Source organism: Rhododendron vialii, chromosome 6a, assembly GCF_030253575.1.
Source record: "Rhododendron vialii isolate Sample 1 chromosome 6a, ASM3025357v1".
Lineage (NCBI taxonomy): Eukaryota > Viridiplantae > Streptophyta > Magnoliopsida > Ericales > Ericaceae > Rhododendron > Rhododendron vialii.
This window is the reverse complement of record NC_080562.1, coordinates 2,489,169-2,507,528: the sequence shown is the minus strand read 5'-3', so window position 1 is coordinate 2,507,528 and position 18,360 is coordinate 2,489,169. Positions and strand designations below refer to the sequence as shown.

At 38.8% G+C, this 18,360-nt stretch overlaps 1 protein-coding gene across 3 annotated transcripts; it reads left to right on the top strand.

Moving 5' to 3' along the window:
* Window positions 1-1,145: 1,145 nt before the first annotated feature.
* LOC131328813 (uncharacterized) lies at window positions 1,146-17,831 on the top strand. Of its 3 annotated transcripts, none has more exons than XM_058361731.1 (7): window positions 1,146-1,593; window positions 2,374-2,422; window positions 2,540-2,591; window positions 4,611-4,771; window positions 5,010-5,123; window positions 7,958-8,105; window positions 17,770-17,831. In XM_058361731.1, exons 1-7 carry the CDS (start codon window positions 1,235-1,237, stop codon window positions 17,814-17,816), a joined length of 930 nt encoding a protein of 309 aa, XP_058217714.1. In that variant the 5' UTR covers window positions 1,146-1,234; the 3' UTR covers window positions 17,817-17,831. The 3 variants fall into 3 exon arrangements, with proteins under 3 accessions (XP_058217714.1, XP_058217716.1, XP_058217715.1); XM_058361733.1 differs by lacking the exon at window positions 17,770-17,831 and adding an exon at window positions 10,247-10,447; XM_058361732.1 differs by lacking the exon at window positions 17,770-17,831 and adding an exon at window positions 10,238-10,447.
* Window positions 17,832-18,360: the final 529 nt, after the last annotated feature.

The window sequence follows — 18,360 nt, the reverse complement described above, 5'->3', positions numbered from 1 at the left end:
ATTTGGACTACACCACACCTTATTCGCCCACCTACCACACCTACCGGGTCTGGGGGAGACCCAGATTGGTAACACATCAGATATAGGGGAGACCTAAACCAGAGGAAAAACCCACTAGAAAACCAGACGAAGAAAAAACGAAATAAAAATAACCCCTCGAACACCACGCCCCACCATTATTGACTACCATTGTTGTTGTCGTCACCACCCCAATCCCAAACTGCCGCGACACTAGGACCTAGCCACCACCTCCACAAACCTACAGATCTGGATGGCCCGGAGTGAACCGCGAATGAGAGAGGTCGAAAGGCCACCGGCCGTGGCCACCTCGCCGGCCACACATCACAAGAACCTCCAACTGAGGGGCGAAGGAAAAGGAAAGCTGGAACAGCAGATAGAGTGCCAGAAAGGATGCATGAGGGAGAGAGGAATGTGGAGGGTGGGGGAGAGAGGGAGAGAGCCTCCCCCCATCCAAAACCTAGCCGCAGGAGTCTGTTGTAAAGAGAGAAAGAAGAGAAAAAGAGAGAGGAACTCAACCTTCCTAATAGTATGTTTGACGAGCCATATTTGGAGCACATTATCGGAGTTGAGGTGTCTAAGGACACAATAGGCATAACTCCAACGGGTTGGCCTAGTGGTTAATTTTTGAGATTTAAAAGTTTGCTCCCTCCTAAGGTTTTATTATTCGAAACTTCTTAGATGCTATCAATTTTTTTGAAACCAGTCCATGCTTCAAGTGGGATCCTCGCTAGCGAACGACGTGTTTATGATGTCCCAATGTTAGTCAAAGTTCACGTAAACTGGCCCCAGACACCTAATTATCTAAAAAAAGGAGAGGCACAATTGGCATAGTACTTTTGTTAAAAATAAAATAAAATTGGCATAGTAGATGGCCTAATTGCAGAAGAAACACCATAATCTATAAAAAAGGGGCGTTTCCATCAACTAATAAGTTGTAAATTACAACTTTTTGTTTATGTCCTTATTCAAAAAAAAAATTTCGCGTTTTTTAGTTTTGCGCCCTACTTTTATGTATTATTGGGCAGCTTTTGGGTTTTTTCTCAAATTTCTTGGGCCTACAATTGAGTTTGGGCCATACAGCCTTGGACTAGAAAGGCCTTCCAGGATGTGGACTTGCATAGCCTTGCCTTCCACAGCTAGTGGTAAGCAGAGAGAAGATCAGAAGAGCAAGACGGTGCAGATAGAGAAGTGAACAGTCAGTTTCCAACTTCGAATGGCTCACGTAATTCGGCCTCTGATGCACGGCCCGCGATGGCACCGCCACTCCTGCTCTCTCTCTACTCTCCACGATCTCCTCCGCTCGAACTCACTCCTCGCCGCCGCCGATATTGCCACCCGGCGCCTCTCGTCCTCCGCCGTCCCGTCCTCCCGCCGGTACCTCCATTTCCTTTCGCCAGCTCTCAAGCGACCAAACGCCGCCGTACCGTCCGATTTGCGCGAGAGAAGTAGGGAAGAATCGGATTCCGACGCGAAGAAGAGCCGGAATGAGAAGAAGCGCGAGGCTCAGCGCGCCGTCCGTTGGGGAATGGACCTCGCTTCCTTCTCCACTCCTCAAATCAAACGCATTCTCAGGTACTTAAACTGAATTCCCTTTTCGCTTGTAGATATCCGGTTAGAAAAGTATGGAATCATAAGGGATGGAGAAGAAGAAGAGAGGTGAAGTGTAGAACAAATGGAAATTGGGATGAATACGGTTTATCATTGAACAAATGATTACATTAATACATACCAGATTATTAGGAGTTCACCTGTCTATCTGAATCTGAAAGCGTTGCTTCTATCTAACTGTTGTTTCTAGCTCTTCGACTAATCCTAAATACCAGCTAACTAACAGAGATAAACACAGCTGGTCCTTCCATTTTGAAACCAAGCCCAAGGTGAATACAAGTGAAAAGGGGAACATGCCAGATGACAAACTACAGCAACTTACTTGGCCAAACAATGAACTAGAGGTCCTTGCATGCTCTGGCCTCTAGCTCACACTTCCTTGCGTGCTCTAGCCTCTAGCTCATTGTTTGGCCAAGTAAGTTGCATAGTTTGTCATCTGGCATGTTTTTCCTGTTTCAATACAGAATATTGAAACAATCGCTTAAAGATCAATCTTTTTGCATTTTTAGTGACAAAAGTACTACTTATGCTTGTATAAGTAATTTGTTCTTATGTGATGGGCTCTGTTGGAATGAATTTAAGGTTATAGACCTATATTCAATGAATAATACATAAGTTTTGGGGGCCCAAGGCGAAAGCCTGCATGAACACAACCATAACTAAATGCTTATAACAGAATCTCAGCTGGACCTTGAGCTAATTGCTTCTCCTTTACATAATCTCCATGGTCTTTGTTTGTTGCAGAGTGGCATCGCTTGAGCCAGAGGTGTTCGAAGCAATCATGCTAGTAAAGGTGATACTTCTATACAATGTTGTTGTTGGATGTGTTTTTTAAAGATGTTTGTTTGAGGTTTTGTGTTGTCTTCGTTTGTGTGGTATGCGAATTGAAGTTGTTTGTTTTTTGCTGAAGAAATTAGGTCGTGATGTCCGGGAAGGAAAGCGAAGGCAGTTCAATTTAATAGGTATGCCAATTGAGATCACGAGAACCACATTTGCTTAGTAATAACATGCCTCTTCTACTTGTGGAGGTTTGTGCAGATTACTTCTTAGCCACAGTGACTTGTGTTTACAAATAAATTCCCTAATACAATCAGTTGGTCGGGATAATTTGTTTAGTACAGTGAAAGGCGAGTCAATTGTGGTGTGGTTTTCACTTTATTTCTCGATTTCATTGGCTAGGGTCTGTGCTATGCACCCGTTATGGGGTCCACCCGAAGTTTGGTTATTGTTCGTCTCTTCGAGTTGTTAGTACACGTAACAACTCATGATGATCGTACATCGATACATATGTTTTTGAATGCATTTTTCTTGACAAAAGAACAGTTATAGAAGGGTTTTTTTTTTTTTTTAAGTGTAAGGTAATTGTAAGGTAAATGATCCCTGATCAAATAGTTCAGCAAACACTGAAACAAAGGCAATCTTGATGTTGTTTGGCTTATCTTGTTTATTGTTTTTTTGGCTTGTAACCTTTATGTTTAAACTTCGTGGTACCTTTTTAATGATAGAATGGTGTTCTCTTTATTCCAAACAAAAAAGAAAAGAAAAGAAAAGAACATTCATTGGTGATCTGCAGAATTGATAGTAATTGGCTGTGATAGCATAACTTATTACATTATTCCTACTCCACGTCTAGATATAACTAGATAATTGTTCCTTTCGTGTCGATTTCCGGCCTATTAGAGCCTTCAGTCCTTTGGAAGACAATTACAACAGCTGCCTCCCCTTTGTTAGATTGAAATTGCCCCACTCATGGATGTTACTAATCTACTATAACTCGGTTTGGTTTGGTTTGGTTTATAGTGAGCCAATAGGCACCACTACATAGGCCCTGCCTTAAGAAGTGACAAGTGTCCTTGTCCCAAATCACATTCCATGCTGCCACACCATACAAGAGTTGTCCAAAAAGTGTCTTCCATGCCTTAAAGACCTGTTCGATGGAGCCTCCTGTGTAAACCACATTGTCCACAAAAAGTACAAGTTATGGTGCAAACATCCATTCCAGCTTTTGTAATTGCTCGAAAGATTTTGGTGTACTCTACCTTCCCACCCATAGTTGAAGTAGCCTGTGAACTCAGTCTGGTGATTATGTTTAATGTGAGTTGTAGGGCAGAGATCAAATCCTGCCCTTGGGCACTTGCGGAGGTATTTATGGTGGAGGTTATTTCTAGTGACCACTTCCCTAAGTTGGGACTAGAACACTCACGCACATTTCCCTACCTTTTCATCATGACAGGCGTAGAACTGGCGGCAATTGTATTCTCCCTTTATGGAGTTCTTTGCAATAAAGATACAGAACAGAATATGAGTTTAGAGTGATTCATGTTAGAAAACTACTCCCACTTAAAAAATTTACGATGAAAAGGATGATTTTCCATCATTGAATGGACGTGAATTACTGATATTCCAAGTGAATTCTTCCTAATGTTCTATTTCAATGAAATGGGCTCTTACCCAATGGCAATGAGCTTTTATGTACAAATCAAAGGATATCCATTAGGACGATTACCATTTTTCCGGTTTTATTTATTTGGTCAGTTTGTCTCCTAATTGCTCATGACACGAACCTCACTAGGGGTGAATATAGCCTATAGATGAGAAGCGTGAGGCACCTGATATTTAAAAGAGTTTGAGCTAAGAATTTGAATTCGACTTCTGAATATTCTATGTCCATATTGTTAAATCAATATATATTATGCCACACTGCGATCTCACCGTATGGAGGATCAAGTATGGGGTTCAATGAGTCATCAAACCAACCGCAACGCACCAATAGGAAAAACTATTTAGGTTGAGAAATATCATTAAACTTAGTAACTATTGTCCATCAATCGATGATTCGATATCTTTCACGGTTCTTACTTCTTATTCTTTATTTGTTGTATTTACGAGAACGTCGATGATGAGTTTCAATGTATAGTTTATATGATGTCCAACAATTCCACATGCTTTTGGAATTAAGGTAGCCCTTTGAATCTTGTTAGGTAGACTACTAAGGGAAGCAGAGCCTGAATTGATGGATGATCTGATTCAGGCTACAAAAGATGGTGACCAGCGTAAGTTTCAGGCTTTATCTGGCCCAGAAACATTGGTTGAAGAGGATGATGAAGTAATAGAAGAAACGGAAGATGAAGATGAAGATGAGGTATATTACTTGTTCATAGTTTGTGTTCAACTGGAGAAATTTGCGTCAGAGGGGTTGGGTGGGGACTACATAGCTAGTTCTTCTTAGTTCTTACTAGCATCACAACCTAAATATGTGACTTATGAGCTATATAATCATTATTCGTGGGGGAGGTCTTAAGACTCTTTAACAACCACACTTGAGATGTAAAACCTCGGGAAGCTTATGACAGGCTTCACTTCTTCGGAGTTATTTGCAGGGTGCTCATAGTTACGTTGACAGAGCAAACAGATGGTTTGATGGCCTGATAAATAAGGATGTTGACATTACAAAGGAAATCTATTCGGTTCAAGATGTTGATTTCGACCGTCAGGTGAATTGAGATACTGCAATATCTATTTCTTAAATTAAAATCTGCAAATGCAGGAACAGTCATGTGAGATGAATCTGTGGATACAAAATGGCTTTTACTTTTATATTTAGTTTTCAAGTGCTGCTTGTTGTAATGAAATTTTTGTTGTGAATCACATCTCGAGTAAGGGTCCAAGTGCCCTCTGTCCATCTCTTATTACTGAAGTGAGCCTCAAACCGTAGTGACTTTGCGTTGGCAAATCTCTAGCCTCAAAAGCTAAAAATTCTGTAGCCTCAAAAGTCCAAACTTGGCACCATTCTTCCTCTATCTCTGTAACACAATTCAGTAACCAAAGGATTTGCTGATCGTCTACTATACCAAAGACGTCCTCAACTTCTCTTCTAGTGCTGAATGCTGATTGCTTCTATGGTTGCTACCCTAGGATGTTTTCTCCTTTCTGACACTGAGAAGTCTTTCTTTCCTCATTATAACTTTGTCGCGTGTTGTCTTGAATCTATTTGTTACCTTATAAGTTATATCTTTCACCTCCCTTAGGCTCAAGGAAAAGGAGGGCTGGTTCTTCAACAACCTATGCCAACACCACAAATCTGTTGTATTAATGTAATCTCGATGCTAAGTCATTGGAAAACGCAGTCAGAGACTCAGAACTAGTCACAAAGTTTGGGCCATACTGGCTGTTGCAGGCTTAGATGTTATTTCATCAAATGATTATTTCTGTTGAACATGCAAAGGAAGTCCATCCAAGTCCAACAAACTGTTGCATTTGAGGCCATTATGCTAGACGTCCATAAACTAGTCACTGCCAGCGCAATGTAGTCAAGAATGTTTATTCCTTGCACAGAGTTAGTGTACATGCAAAGGAAGTCCATCCAAGTCCAACAAACTGTTGCATTTGAGGCCGTTATGCTAGAAGTCCATAAACTAGTCACTGCCAGCGCAATGTAGTCAAGAATGTTTATTCCTTGCACAGAGTTAGAAAGAGGGCTAGCATGGCCAGCTTGACTAAATTCTGGGCCTGCTGCCAATGTGGAGAAGGAAGACTCCTTTTTAGGATTTGTAGCTTAATGTGAGTAGACTAACGAAGATGTGAAGGCAATTATCAGGAAATTTGGTTTGACACAGGAAGAACTAAGAAGCCATTTTCGCCTTCAGGCTTTAAGCTTAACACTGTTTAGTATTTTTTGGCTTTAGAAGTTTCAAATCCTTTTTATGGTTACGTCTTTGAAGGCCTTGGCTGTGTGCTGTTCTGGGCCAATGGTCAACAGCTTTCTTGTTCATGTGCTTGGTTCTATATGTATAGCTCAAGTTATGGTCTGTGCCACATTCAATAAAATGCATGTTCACTTTTGACCTCAGTACTCTTTTCTATCCTATGCTGTATGTATGTCTGAACATATTTGTTGACGACTGTAGCATTGTTCCTTAGCATTCCATGTTTTCTTGTTCTTTTTAGGTCAAGTTGAAATTAGTTCAAGGGTACAAGTTACGTAGATGCTGGTTATGCACTCAAAAAAGTTCATCCTTTTTATACTTCTCTGTATGTTTGGAAAGAGGTGGTTTATTGATTTCCTCTGTTTATTATATCTTTTTTGGAATCAAGGGGATAGCAATGAAATTCTAAACATTAAAACTAAAACAAGGCAAAACATATAATCACCCATCCCTATCAGGAAAAGACAACAAAACAAGCCCATGCTTGAGCAAAGAAACTAAACAGCAGCATAGAAAAACTAATGCTGAAGCACATACAATGGGATACCCCAGTCTAGGCAAAGCCTCACATTTTCTGCGGATTGTGGCGAATTCCTCCACGACAACACACAAGCTTTGATATCTTCCATCACTCTACACACCAACATTGCAGAGTCTACACCAACTTGGTGAAAAATTCTACAATTTCGCTCCTTCCATATGTAATATGTAGTGGCAGTCAAAATTGGCTTGTAAACGGAATTCCTCACAGAGTGCCTTTGGCAATTACCAGATCCCCATATTAGCTCAGAAGTAGAGTCCAGCCCCTGGGAGTTACAACCACACATAAGTGTGATCTCATGTCATATAGCAGCTGCAAATGGACATTGGAAAAACAGATGGCCTTGCAATTCCATTCCCCTTGCAATTCCATTCCCCCAACACACAACACACAGTTACAATCATTTGTGATCCCCCAAGCATGTAATCTGCTTTAGTTGAAAGTCTACCAAGGATTGCCACCCACTGAATGAAAGTCCATCTAGGGACTTGTTTCTTGTGCCAAACCATGCCATACCAATCCACCACCGAGCTCTACTTCGAATTGCCATCCAAGCAGATTTAGAAGAGTATAACCCATTTGGATTTAGGGTCCAATTGACGCTATCTTCTCTATCCTCATGAGGTAACAGAACTGCAGCAGTACCATCAATTATCTCTCTGATGACAGCACTCCTACTCCTTGGCCATCTCAATTTCCATTGTCTATAATGAACAAACCTAGGCATTGAGAGATCTTGCTTGCCTTGTTTGATTGGTTTCTTTATAATTTCTCAGAAGGTTTAGTTTTCTCTACAAATTCTTCTTAATCTTGGCCTCTGGCAATTGATTCTTTCTAAAAGATTTTATTGAGGAGCAACTAAGTGATGGTTTCTTATTTGTGCACTTGTTCTTCAGAAAAACTCAACCTGTGTTTTGTTTGAAATAGCTGGAATGTCTATTGACTTCATTGCTGGTTATCATCACCATCTCGTCCGACCTATTAAAATTTTCTCCTGGCAAAACTAGATGATCGCTACCCCATTGTACAAGTAAATTGCATGCATGCCTGTCTTGTTTGTGACTTTTATTACCTTGAACAGGAACTGCGAAGACTTGTAAGGGAAGTGCATAACGTGCAAGAAAAACTAGTCTCGTCAGAGAAGAATGATGGAGGAGTAGATGCAGCCCTAATTGGTGCCAAAAAGTCTCTCACGGGTTTTCTTCGGACCCTTTCAAAGCAATTACCAAGTGAGTAGAGTATCTTTCTTTCGTCATTTGTTCTGTTTTATCCACCCATAAACCTGATTAGAAAAGGGTATGTTCGGTGGTTTGGGGGCGAATGCCTCATAAGTTTATTTGAAACCCAATGTCGTTGAAAAGAAAAGAACGGTCCTTAGAAATTGAGGAAACACACATAAGAAGGTTATCATGTTGTAAAATATTATGACCCTTGGTAAAGTTGTAGCAGTTTCTAGTCTATTACAGCAATCCCCTATAATAATGGTTAAACTTGTGAATTGGGCTCGCCGTTTGCATCAACTGATGTGATGAAAAATTGAGGCGTGCACAGCACTCTTTTTGTGGAATCCTTCTCAATTTTGCTGATAGGAAACCGAATATAACAAAAAACAGAGTGACCGTTACATTTGTTTCTGCGGGTTTTTTTTTTCTGCTGATGTTTACTGTTTTTAGACACCTCTTGGTAACTGACAAAAATTCCCATGTGATTGAAGGTTATTGAAATACCGTACGAATTGTGCTTTAGAACGCCAACTTGGGATTTTAACGTTTTCTACAGCTGCCATTGCTCCACTGTTTTCCTAGATTCTCATGTCACCTTCACGTATAGGAACAAAAACATAGCCCTCTTAATTACTGTCAAATTCAACTTGGGCACAACATCCAACTTGTGGCAGATTTTTAATCTGGTAATCAAAACACAAGTTGTGATACTGAAGATTCGTGGCTCTGATGCCTTTTCTGGCATAGGATTGTGTTCTGTTTTAGACTGGGTTTCCCCTATTGTTTAAACGGACTAAACGGGTTAAAGCTTACAAAAACCCGAATTTCAAGACAGACCATTCTCGTCAAATACATCAACTAAAAATTCATTTGGCGAAAACAACTTGTCTAAAATCCTTAAGTTATAGACAAACTTTTTAGGAGAAACCCACCTTAGGTTTTGCCCGCGTTTATAGCTATGTTTTTTCATATGAACATGTGCCCCAAAGGCGTGGATAGGCAGTTGAGACATTTCGAACTTGAGACCTTGGAATGGAGCAAACTCCTAAGTCGTAGGCTATGACCACTAGGCCAACCCCTTGAGATTCACAATTAAAGCTATTTAGAGCTGGATTAAATTTACGTTCGTTTAAACAGCCTTTAAAGAGCTTTAGATGGGTGCAAAATCTACATCGTTTGCCGTACTTCAATGCTGTAGTGCTCTATATATAGCATATCCCCGATCCCCAATCCATGGAATCTTTTATCCCAAATTGTGCAAAAAAAAAAATTGCATGGGATTCAATTTGAAAGTAGTAAAATATCATGGAGTATGCCCATATCTTTTGTTCTTGCTCGACAATGACACAGCATGAGAAGTGTTTCGTCTTATCTGCGGTCCCAATTTCTGTGATATTTTCCAAAGATTTTTTAAAACCTTTTGCAAAGACAAATCGTTTTTCCCAAGGTAGTGGGAATGTCTTTTTCTTGCTTACTAATTAGGACTCTACGGCTGTGTTTTTAGACCATTTCGCTTACTGTGATTAAAGGCGTGACGCTTTATGAGAAAAGAGTAGTATATATTATCCTCTGGTAGTGGAGACTCTCCATAGGAAAAACTCTCCGTTTCACTTTCTCAAATAAGTACTAAAAAAATAAACTTATTTTTAAAGTTTAAAAATAATAGACTTATGAAAATAATTTTTAATTTTAATTTTTTTTGCAGTGTTTGATAGAAACAAGATTCATATTGCATATTTTTTTTTATTTCAGAAAGCCTATTATTTTTAAGTTTGAAAATGGAAAATAAGTACTTATTGGGGTTAACCGGAACGACATGCACCCGGCATACATTATTAGAGTTGGATTAATGGGTCAAATGAGGCATACTATGTTGCACGAAACATCATTTGAAAATGATAGTACTAAGTTGACAGAGTAAATACAAAGAAACTATAAATAATTCTACGTTTGAGAAATTAAGCAAATTGGCAAATATACCAATTTGTGGGCTAACCTACTAACTTCCCACTAACTTTCGCTGATAACAAAAAAAAAAAATCTGTCTTGCCGTTTGGAACTAAATAATTGTCTTTTTGCTCTTTCTGTCCCTTAGTTTTGGCTATTTTTTTGTCAAACGATATTTATCGGTGGGTTAGTATTGTTAGATACTTAGAGATGGAGAAGGGGGGAAGGCTCGAACCCAGCCCAGATGCGTGGAACTACAAAGGAGGTACCAACTGCACTCCACTCACAATTGCAATTATCTTTTGAGTTTGAAAATTGAATTAAGATGCATGGTAGTTTGGCTATTTACCATGTACGAGGATGAAGAAAGGGGACAAAGAAAATCACTTCCAGTATACAAATCCCATTCCATTGACAGTTTCGTCCAAAATCGACGGATCCAGGTTTTACACGCGAGAGGAGCCGAACTGACACTAGGAAATTTTTATCAAACACCATTGCATCCTCATCATTATTTTTTTGCAAAATTAAGAGAATAATTTCAAGGAACAGAGTAAAATCACTCATTTAATAAGACAAAACTTGACTTTATTTACAATTTCAAAGACCAAATTTGTACGTATGCCCTACCTAAAATGGGCAAACTCAGTGTACCAGGCTCCCGCCAGGACGGGTTTTGGGGAAAAATTAATGTACGCAGCCTTATCCCAACAAGCAGAGCAGTTACCGCGCCTCGAATCCATGACCTCTAAGTTACAATAGAGCAACCTTACTATTGCGCTAGGCCCACCCTTCACTTATATTTTCCCATACCTCGTTTTCCACCCTGATGGTGAGTATTTTTTGGGTAAATTCCAGATATGCCCCCTGTACTTTGGTCGTTTTTAACTACACCCCATCTACTTCATTTTTAATCACTCGCACCCCTTGTATTTAAGACTAGTTTGGAATTGTTAGTATTTCCGTCTAAAGTAACAAAAAGACTGAAAAAATACTTTGTTCATTTAAGAAATAAAAACAATACTTTGTTCATTTACTAAAATCTGTCACCCTTTCTTTGAAAAATCATAACTTATTCATATAAGGTCCAAAAATACTCAAACCAGTGCCCAAACTTGCGTAACATCCATGTGTATCTACTGTAAAAATTGAAAGATTAGTTATCAACCGAATATTCTCCAAATTTCAAAAGAACAAGCTGTTCTACAGAAAAACAGAGCAGCCAAACATGTCTTTGTAAAAAATTCATAACTAATTCATTTCAACTCCAAAAATATTGAAACCAACTCTCAAAGTTTTTTAACGTGAAGTATTATTTCAGTAAAAATATCAGATTCATAACTTAATAGAATAGTTTCCAGAAATAAAAAGAAGATGGCTCTGCTCAGATTTTGAAACATGTGTATCAATTCATATTCCGAAAATCATAACTAATTCTGTGTTGATTGGTTTTCTATGTTCTTGGTATCAAAATCTTCGTCTTTAAACGTACTTTAAAAGTTATGAAGACTTCAAAAATTGAATCATAGCAGAAGGTTTTTCAAAATACGAATTTGTGATGGTCCAGAAAGCTGTCAAGAAAGTTTAAGAAGTTACCGGCAAGAAAATAAGTTTTCCGACGAGAGAATGGTGACGGGAGGTGGTGGCTCATGGTGGAACTGAGGGGGGTTTGTGGAAGAACACCATCCTCCTCCTCTTTCTTCAAATTTTGTGGAAGAACACCATCCTCCTCCTCTTTCTTCAAATTTCGTAGCTTCCTCCCTCAAAAATTAAAATACATGTTTGACTAGTTTTTACCAAGATGGTAAAAAAAAAAATGTTATAACCAAATATATTTACACATGCATGAGTGTAATTCTAGGTGTCAAATTGGCCATGCCATGTGTCTATAAGCGTGACATGTGTCCTTGCATGCGCAAGTGGTCTCAGACGCCCGAGCGCACACGTAGCCGAGAAGCTGTCTGGGTTTCGGTCTCTAAAAAATATGAAATTCGCACAATATCCTAAATAAATTATTCTAAGAACCACCCCCCCCCCCCCCCCCCCCCCCCCCCCCCCCCATTCTCGGAATTTCAAAGAAAAATCCAGAACACAGAAATGGGTTCTGAGGGCTCTCACAGTATATATAGGATGCAAATGGGTTTTGAGGGCAATTTGGTCTTAGAAAAGATGTTTTAGAAGGGAAAATTCCCGCCAACAAGCCATTACCCGCTTTTTCGTTATTTTGGACGAAAATACTAACAGTTCCAAACCAGTCTTAAGTACAAGGGGTGCGAGTGATTAAAAATGAGGTAGAGGGTGTGTAGTTGAAAAAAGACCAAAGTACAGGGGGTGTATCTGGAATTTATCCTATTTTTTCCCAGATTGGTATGATTATGTTGACCATTGCCTAACTCTGTGAAAAATACTCCTATCAACCCCTATGCAAAAAGTCCTAGTGGGGAACAGGATAAGATAAAGCCCCACCAAAACCTCACCAGACGCATTGAATGGTGCTAATAAGATGGCTTATTTTAGGGCAAAAATCAACTACGGAGTAGGATTTTCCCACCATCATCCAATTGTCAATTTGATCCAAGGAAGTTTTGTCATTTTAACAAGTAGAAAATTGGGAGCGGAAAGAGCCAATTTGAAGCCATCAACTTGGTCTAATCGAAATTCTCTACTTTATCTTGATACACAGGAAATAGAAAAAAGAGAAAAGGGTTAAATAGTAATATTAAATACGAACCCTTTATCGAATTTAAGTTGCATCCATTTATCCCAATCAAATGATGCTTTCATACCCTAATTGCAACTAAATATAAAAGTGTGAAAAATATACTACTGTAATTTGCATGCTTCCTATGATGATGTTCTAATAAAAACTAAAATAACTATTAAAAATTTTATAGAGTAGACATATGAGTGGATGATAACGAGCTAGCCATGTCTTCTATGATTTCAGGAAATGATTTTCATAAATACGCTTTTTACTTTGCTTTTAAAATCGCGATGTCTGTAATTTTAACACTAAACAAAAAATCTTGGATTGCATTTGTGGAAAAAAAAGGAGTGGACTATTCATTTACCTTCGGGTGCAGGTAGGGTGAGACGCATTCTTACCTAAATATGAACCCGATGGGGTGCGGTGCGGTGCCGGTAGGGTACCGCGTGTGAGACTCTGTCGACGATTCGGACAGTTCAAAGGTGTTTTGGACAGTCCAGATTTTAGAGAGAGAAAAAGAGGGGGAAGAGAGGAGGAATAAATTTGAGCTGTCCAAAACATGTTTGGACGCTCTGGATTGACGACGGGTACCGCCACGTGGTACCCGCTCGACACCCAAAAACTACCGGTTGCGTCATTGAAACTCCTCGAAGCGAGTCAAAGGCACAACAATTATTTTATTACTGAAATTTATCATGAAAGCTTCGACTCCTCGAAGTGAGATGAAATCTTAAATAGATGGCCTCGTTCCAGAAACCTTTTTAAAAAATAAGCAGCTTATTTTACATTTTCAAACTCAAAAATAATGTAAATGAAAAATAATTTTTCAAATTTTTTTTTGCATCGTATAAAAGATTTCATTGAGATCTTTCAAACAAGATCAATATTGCATATTTTTATATTTCAATTAGCCCATAATTTTTGAGCTTGAAATTATCTTAAAAAATACGGAGTAATGACTTTTTTTGGTTTATGGAATAGGTCATGTTTTGCTATGGGGTCCGGATCTTCTCTGGTCCAATGGTTTGGACTAGATTGGACTTCACTGGACGAGACAGTCTAGATTGGGATCGTTCATTGATATAAGTTCGGATTTATTCAAACACTCTTTCATGATTCACTCTTTCATGGAATTTTTTTTCAACAAATCTCAATCATTTATTGCAAAATTGACGGTTCATACATACATGGACTGTGTTATCCAGTCCAATAACCATTGGACCGAAGAGTATCCATTCACTTTCCGATGTTCCTTTCTTGTAGGACACAATGGTCAAAGGAAGAACAAATTTAACCTGATCACGAAATTGACCCTAAGACCAGAATTCAATTTTTATTTACCGAGAGAAAGGAAACGTGGCCAATTGATTTGTCAAACCTAAAATGTTTGCCAAGAATGACTCCTTCAATCTGCCTATACATGGAAGCCGCCGGCGGCTCTCTACTTCAGCCGCCAGCCGCCTGTGGACTATACCCAATTTGCACCCAAAAACTTCTACTTCAGCCCCCTTCTGGCAAATTCTTTATATGACTTTTTTCTCGTGGTATTTTTTTTTATTGCTTTCGCATAAATTTATAAGATCTTGATATAATTCTTACATCATATTGTTCGGTTCGTCGAGAAGAATCACAAATGTGTAATTGTTTATATGAACAAAGATTAAAGTTGAAAAAAGTCCATATAATACAAAAAAAAAAACCTACAAAGACTATATCTGTTTTTGTGGGTTTTTTCGTCGTCTTTAGTAATCTTTTTCCATTTTTAGACTTTATATTTAAACTTTTTTTCCGATTCCTCTTTTCGAGCTGAATGATGTGAAGTATGAATCATATACAAATCCTATTAAAATTAAGAGCAAATAATTAAAAAGAACGTGAAAAAAAGTCACAAAAAAAGTTTATCCAAAAGGAGCCTAAGCACAGTAGTGTTTTCTTGGATTAGGGATGTTGTGCTGTAGGGATGCACTAAAAACATGTAACTTTATCCTTATTGGAGTAACACTGTTTAGTCTAAAACAAGTACATTTGTTTAGGCAGTTAAAATTGAACCGAAATTTAGGCTCCGTTTGTTTGGGCGTAAAATATTTTCCGGTAAAATGTTTTACCTATTTTCCGATGTTTGGTTGTGTAAAAAATTAGGAAAATATTTTACATGTAAAACATTTTCCATCAATTGGATGAAAATGACTTACCCTTAAATCTTCCGTAAGTTATTTTCCGAAATGAACCCATTGCCTTTTACTGCTCAATTTATTCGTTCGTTAGTCCTGACCCACGTTCAATTTCAATATTCTTATATCTCTCCACCGTTTAAGCCCCTCATCTCTCTACACTATTTTGTTGATTTCTAAAAATATTTTTAAGTGCCAACCAAACACAGGAAAATAAAAGTTTGAAGTTTATTTTCTGAAAAAATATTTTACGTGGAGAACATTTTACATTGTAAAACATTTTACATCGAAACAAACGGAGCCTAAGTTCAAAACAATTTTTTAAATTAGAGACTAAATTGAGTCGTTTTGCAGTGCCCTACAACATCTCCTATCTGTGCCTTTGCACTCTGTTTGTACCAAAGAATAGACAAAGTGACCCTTTGTTTTTGCATGCATTTCTAAAACCCAAACAAATGCACAAACACTGACATAGGTGTGTCGCCCCACACCCGTTAATAGACAAAAAAACTGAAACAGAAGTAAAAAAAAAAAAAAAAAAAAAAAAAAAAAAAGGAAAAAAAGAAATTAAACAGAGAACGAAAAACAAAGAAATAAATATGAAAGGATTCCTCATTCATAGAATAGGGGTTGCATTTGATCTGAAATTGATGCTCATTCATTGAATCAAAGGGAGACACTTAAAATTAAAAATGGCATGTGGTGTGGGGAAGAAACCTAGGGTTTGGCCTTTGCTTAACTGACACATGCTTGAGGTAGGAAATCTTACAAATTGGGAGAGCAAGTGGCAATTGAATAGTTTGCCCTGCTCTGCTCCTGAAGAACTGATACAAGGGTGATGGATCCCTAAAGAATGCTGCTCCCTTGAACCAAATGGGTTTTGCCAACTTATGCCAACAAAGAGAGAGTAGAACACTTCAAGATATATCCTAATCGCCACAATGAACCGAATGATCTTAATGTGAGCTACAGGCCCCACATCGTCTCCACCGAATCTGTTCCCGGGAGTCTTCCTAGTCACAGGCGAGGGAAAAAGAGGTCGAGCTGGAGGGAGCCTTCTTCCTATGTGGGATTGATTTACGCTTTCCCCTCGACTTTGGACCTATCCGTTGTCCCTTCCCACGTGTCAAGTTTCACAAATGAATGCAGCCTCAACCAGAGAGATTAACCCGTGCCATTGATTTTAGGCTGCCGCCGGCGCAGAACGAACCAATCCGCGATCAACAAGTTTTCCGAAATGTAACTTACGTAAGTGTATCTTCAATATGGAAATGGAGATGCGGGAAGTTGGGAACACAATCCATTCTTCCTTTCTTTTCTGCTGGGCGTGACACTCTGAAATTTCGAAAAGAATCGAAATACAAATTAGGTAGCGACTCCTGAGTTGAGAGTCTAGAGGCCCGAGGGACAAACTCATGAAACATTGTGAATATAACAACCGCGTTTGGCGCAATGGTGTTTTTGCCAGACATACCAGCAGTACTTTTACTATACAAGCATTGAACGCTAAGACAATAAACATGCGTTTTTTTGACTCCAATGTGGAGGTTTCTGTTCAGTCATACTCCGTTAGACATGGCTGATTCAGCTAGATATTCTCTATCTCATGGATTTCTTTCTGGTCCTTGAGACGTGCACGATTCTTTAGATGTTCCTAACAGCTATAAGCCTATAGCCTTGATGCACTGTTGTTGCAACCGGATGTTTGGGTAGCTTGAGCGTGCTCACCTCGACGAATTTTGGGTTCGGAAATTAATAACCGAGAAAACCCTCCAATGGTCCTAAGATTTGGATTGTTTGGTCTCCGTGAATTCGAACGTGCGACTCACGGAGGCAACACTACTCAAACCCCTTGGTTAATTACTCTTTAGAGCTATTGAAATTTGTGTACATTTTACAAAAAATTGGTACTACAAGTTTTAACTACGGCTGAACCTCTCATTGTGGAGCCCCATACATATACCATTTCTTTTGGTGTTTCAGAAAACGTGAGAAAGAGTAACATTGCATAATACTAGAAGGAAAAGTACCATTATTAATATAGGATGAAGCTGAAGCCCAAACTGAAGAAATAAACTTTCTTTAGGGTGTTCCAATGAATCACCATATGAGAAGAAAATACGGCCCGAAAGGCGATTATTGGTACTCCTGGAGTAGCATGTGGCATTGCCATGTGACACTCTCAAATAAAAGATTGCCATGACGCAATGTATGTCACAGTTGTCACTCCTTATTTCTCAATCATCCTATAAAAGTGAATAATAATGTCTCTACTGGTTAATTTGTCACTGCGTGAATGGTTGAGAGTACCACGTAGGCAACGCCACATGGTACTCTCGGGATGATTCTGCATATCCTAACAGTAACAGCCATTGAAGTGAACTTATTTAACTACCCATTTTAGCTTAAAGGGAAAGTTTTTTTTTTTAAAATCAAACCACAAACATAACATAGCTTATAGTGAAAGTTGAAGGATGAGGTAATTAGACTAGGACAATTATAGTTCAGCTGTCATGTAGCTAACAGCACTTTCTAGTCTAAAATCATTATTGATAAGAGCTACGAGTAATATTTTGCTTAGAAGAGAAGAGAAGGCTGCCCATGAGACAGAAGAGAAGAGAAGAGAAACATCACTTATTACAAACATCACTTATTACATTACCCCCACATTCCAAATTTACAGAGACAGAAGAGAAGGCTGCCCATGAGTTTCATGCAGAAAATTTACAATTCAGGCATGTATTAGTAGATGATTCCGAACGCATCTGTATCCGAATCCGTTCATTTCGATGTGTCCTTTTTAGTTAGTGCTACCTCTGTCTAAAAATGTTTTTCTGATGATTAGATTGCCAAACCAGTTTGCGCGCACCTCGACTACTTCCGGAGCCCTGAAATCATCGTCCCGACAAACCCTCAAATGGCCCCAAGGTTAGGATTGTTTTGGCTTCCGTGAAATTCAAACACGTGACCTTATGGAGGACATGCTCTTATTTTCTTTCTCATCTCGACTCGGCCAAATCTCTTGGGATTCCTGTCTCATTATATTTGTCCAATCCACGAAGAAAGTACATAAAAATAATGGTTTTTTTTCAACAAAAAATTCAAACTTTTTTTAAAAAATTAGAAGATCCCGTAGACATGCAGTAAATTTTTTTTTTGAAATTTTCTATAAAAACTTGTACTATATTATTTTAAAGTTTCATTTTACGAACCGTACAAAGGATAAGGGATGCTGTAAAGCATGGCCAAGTGGCCGATCCGGCGGTTTATCTCGGCAATCGACGGCTCGAATCTTAACTGAGTAATGGACGATTCAGATTTATACGCTCGAGTTCAATCTAAGCCGTACGTGCCGAAATGAATGGCCGAATTAATCGCTCGACATCGCTTTGCATTCCCTGTTTTTGGATGGAGGAAGTTTTTGTTTTATGAAGAA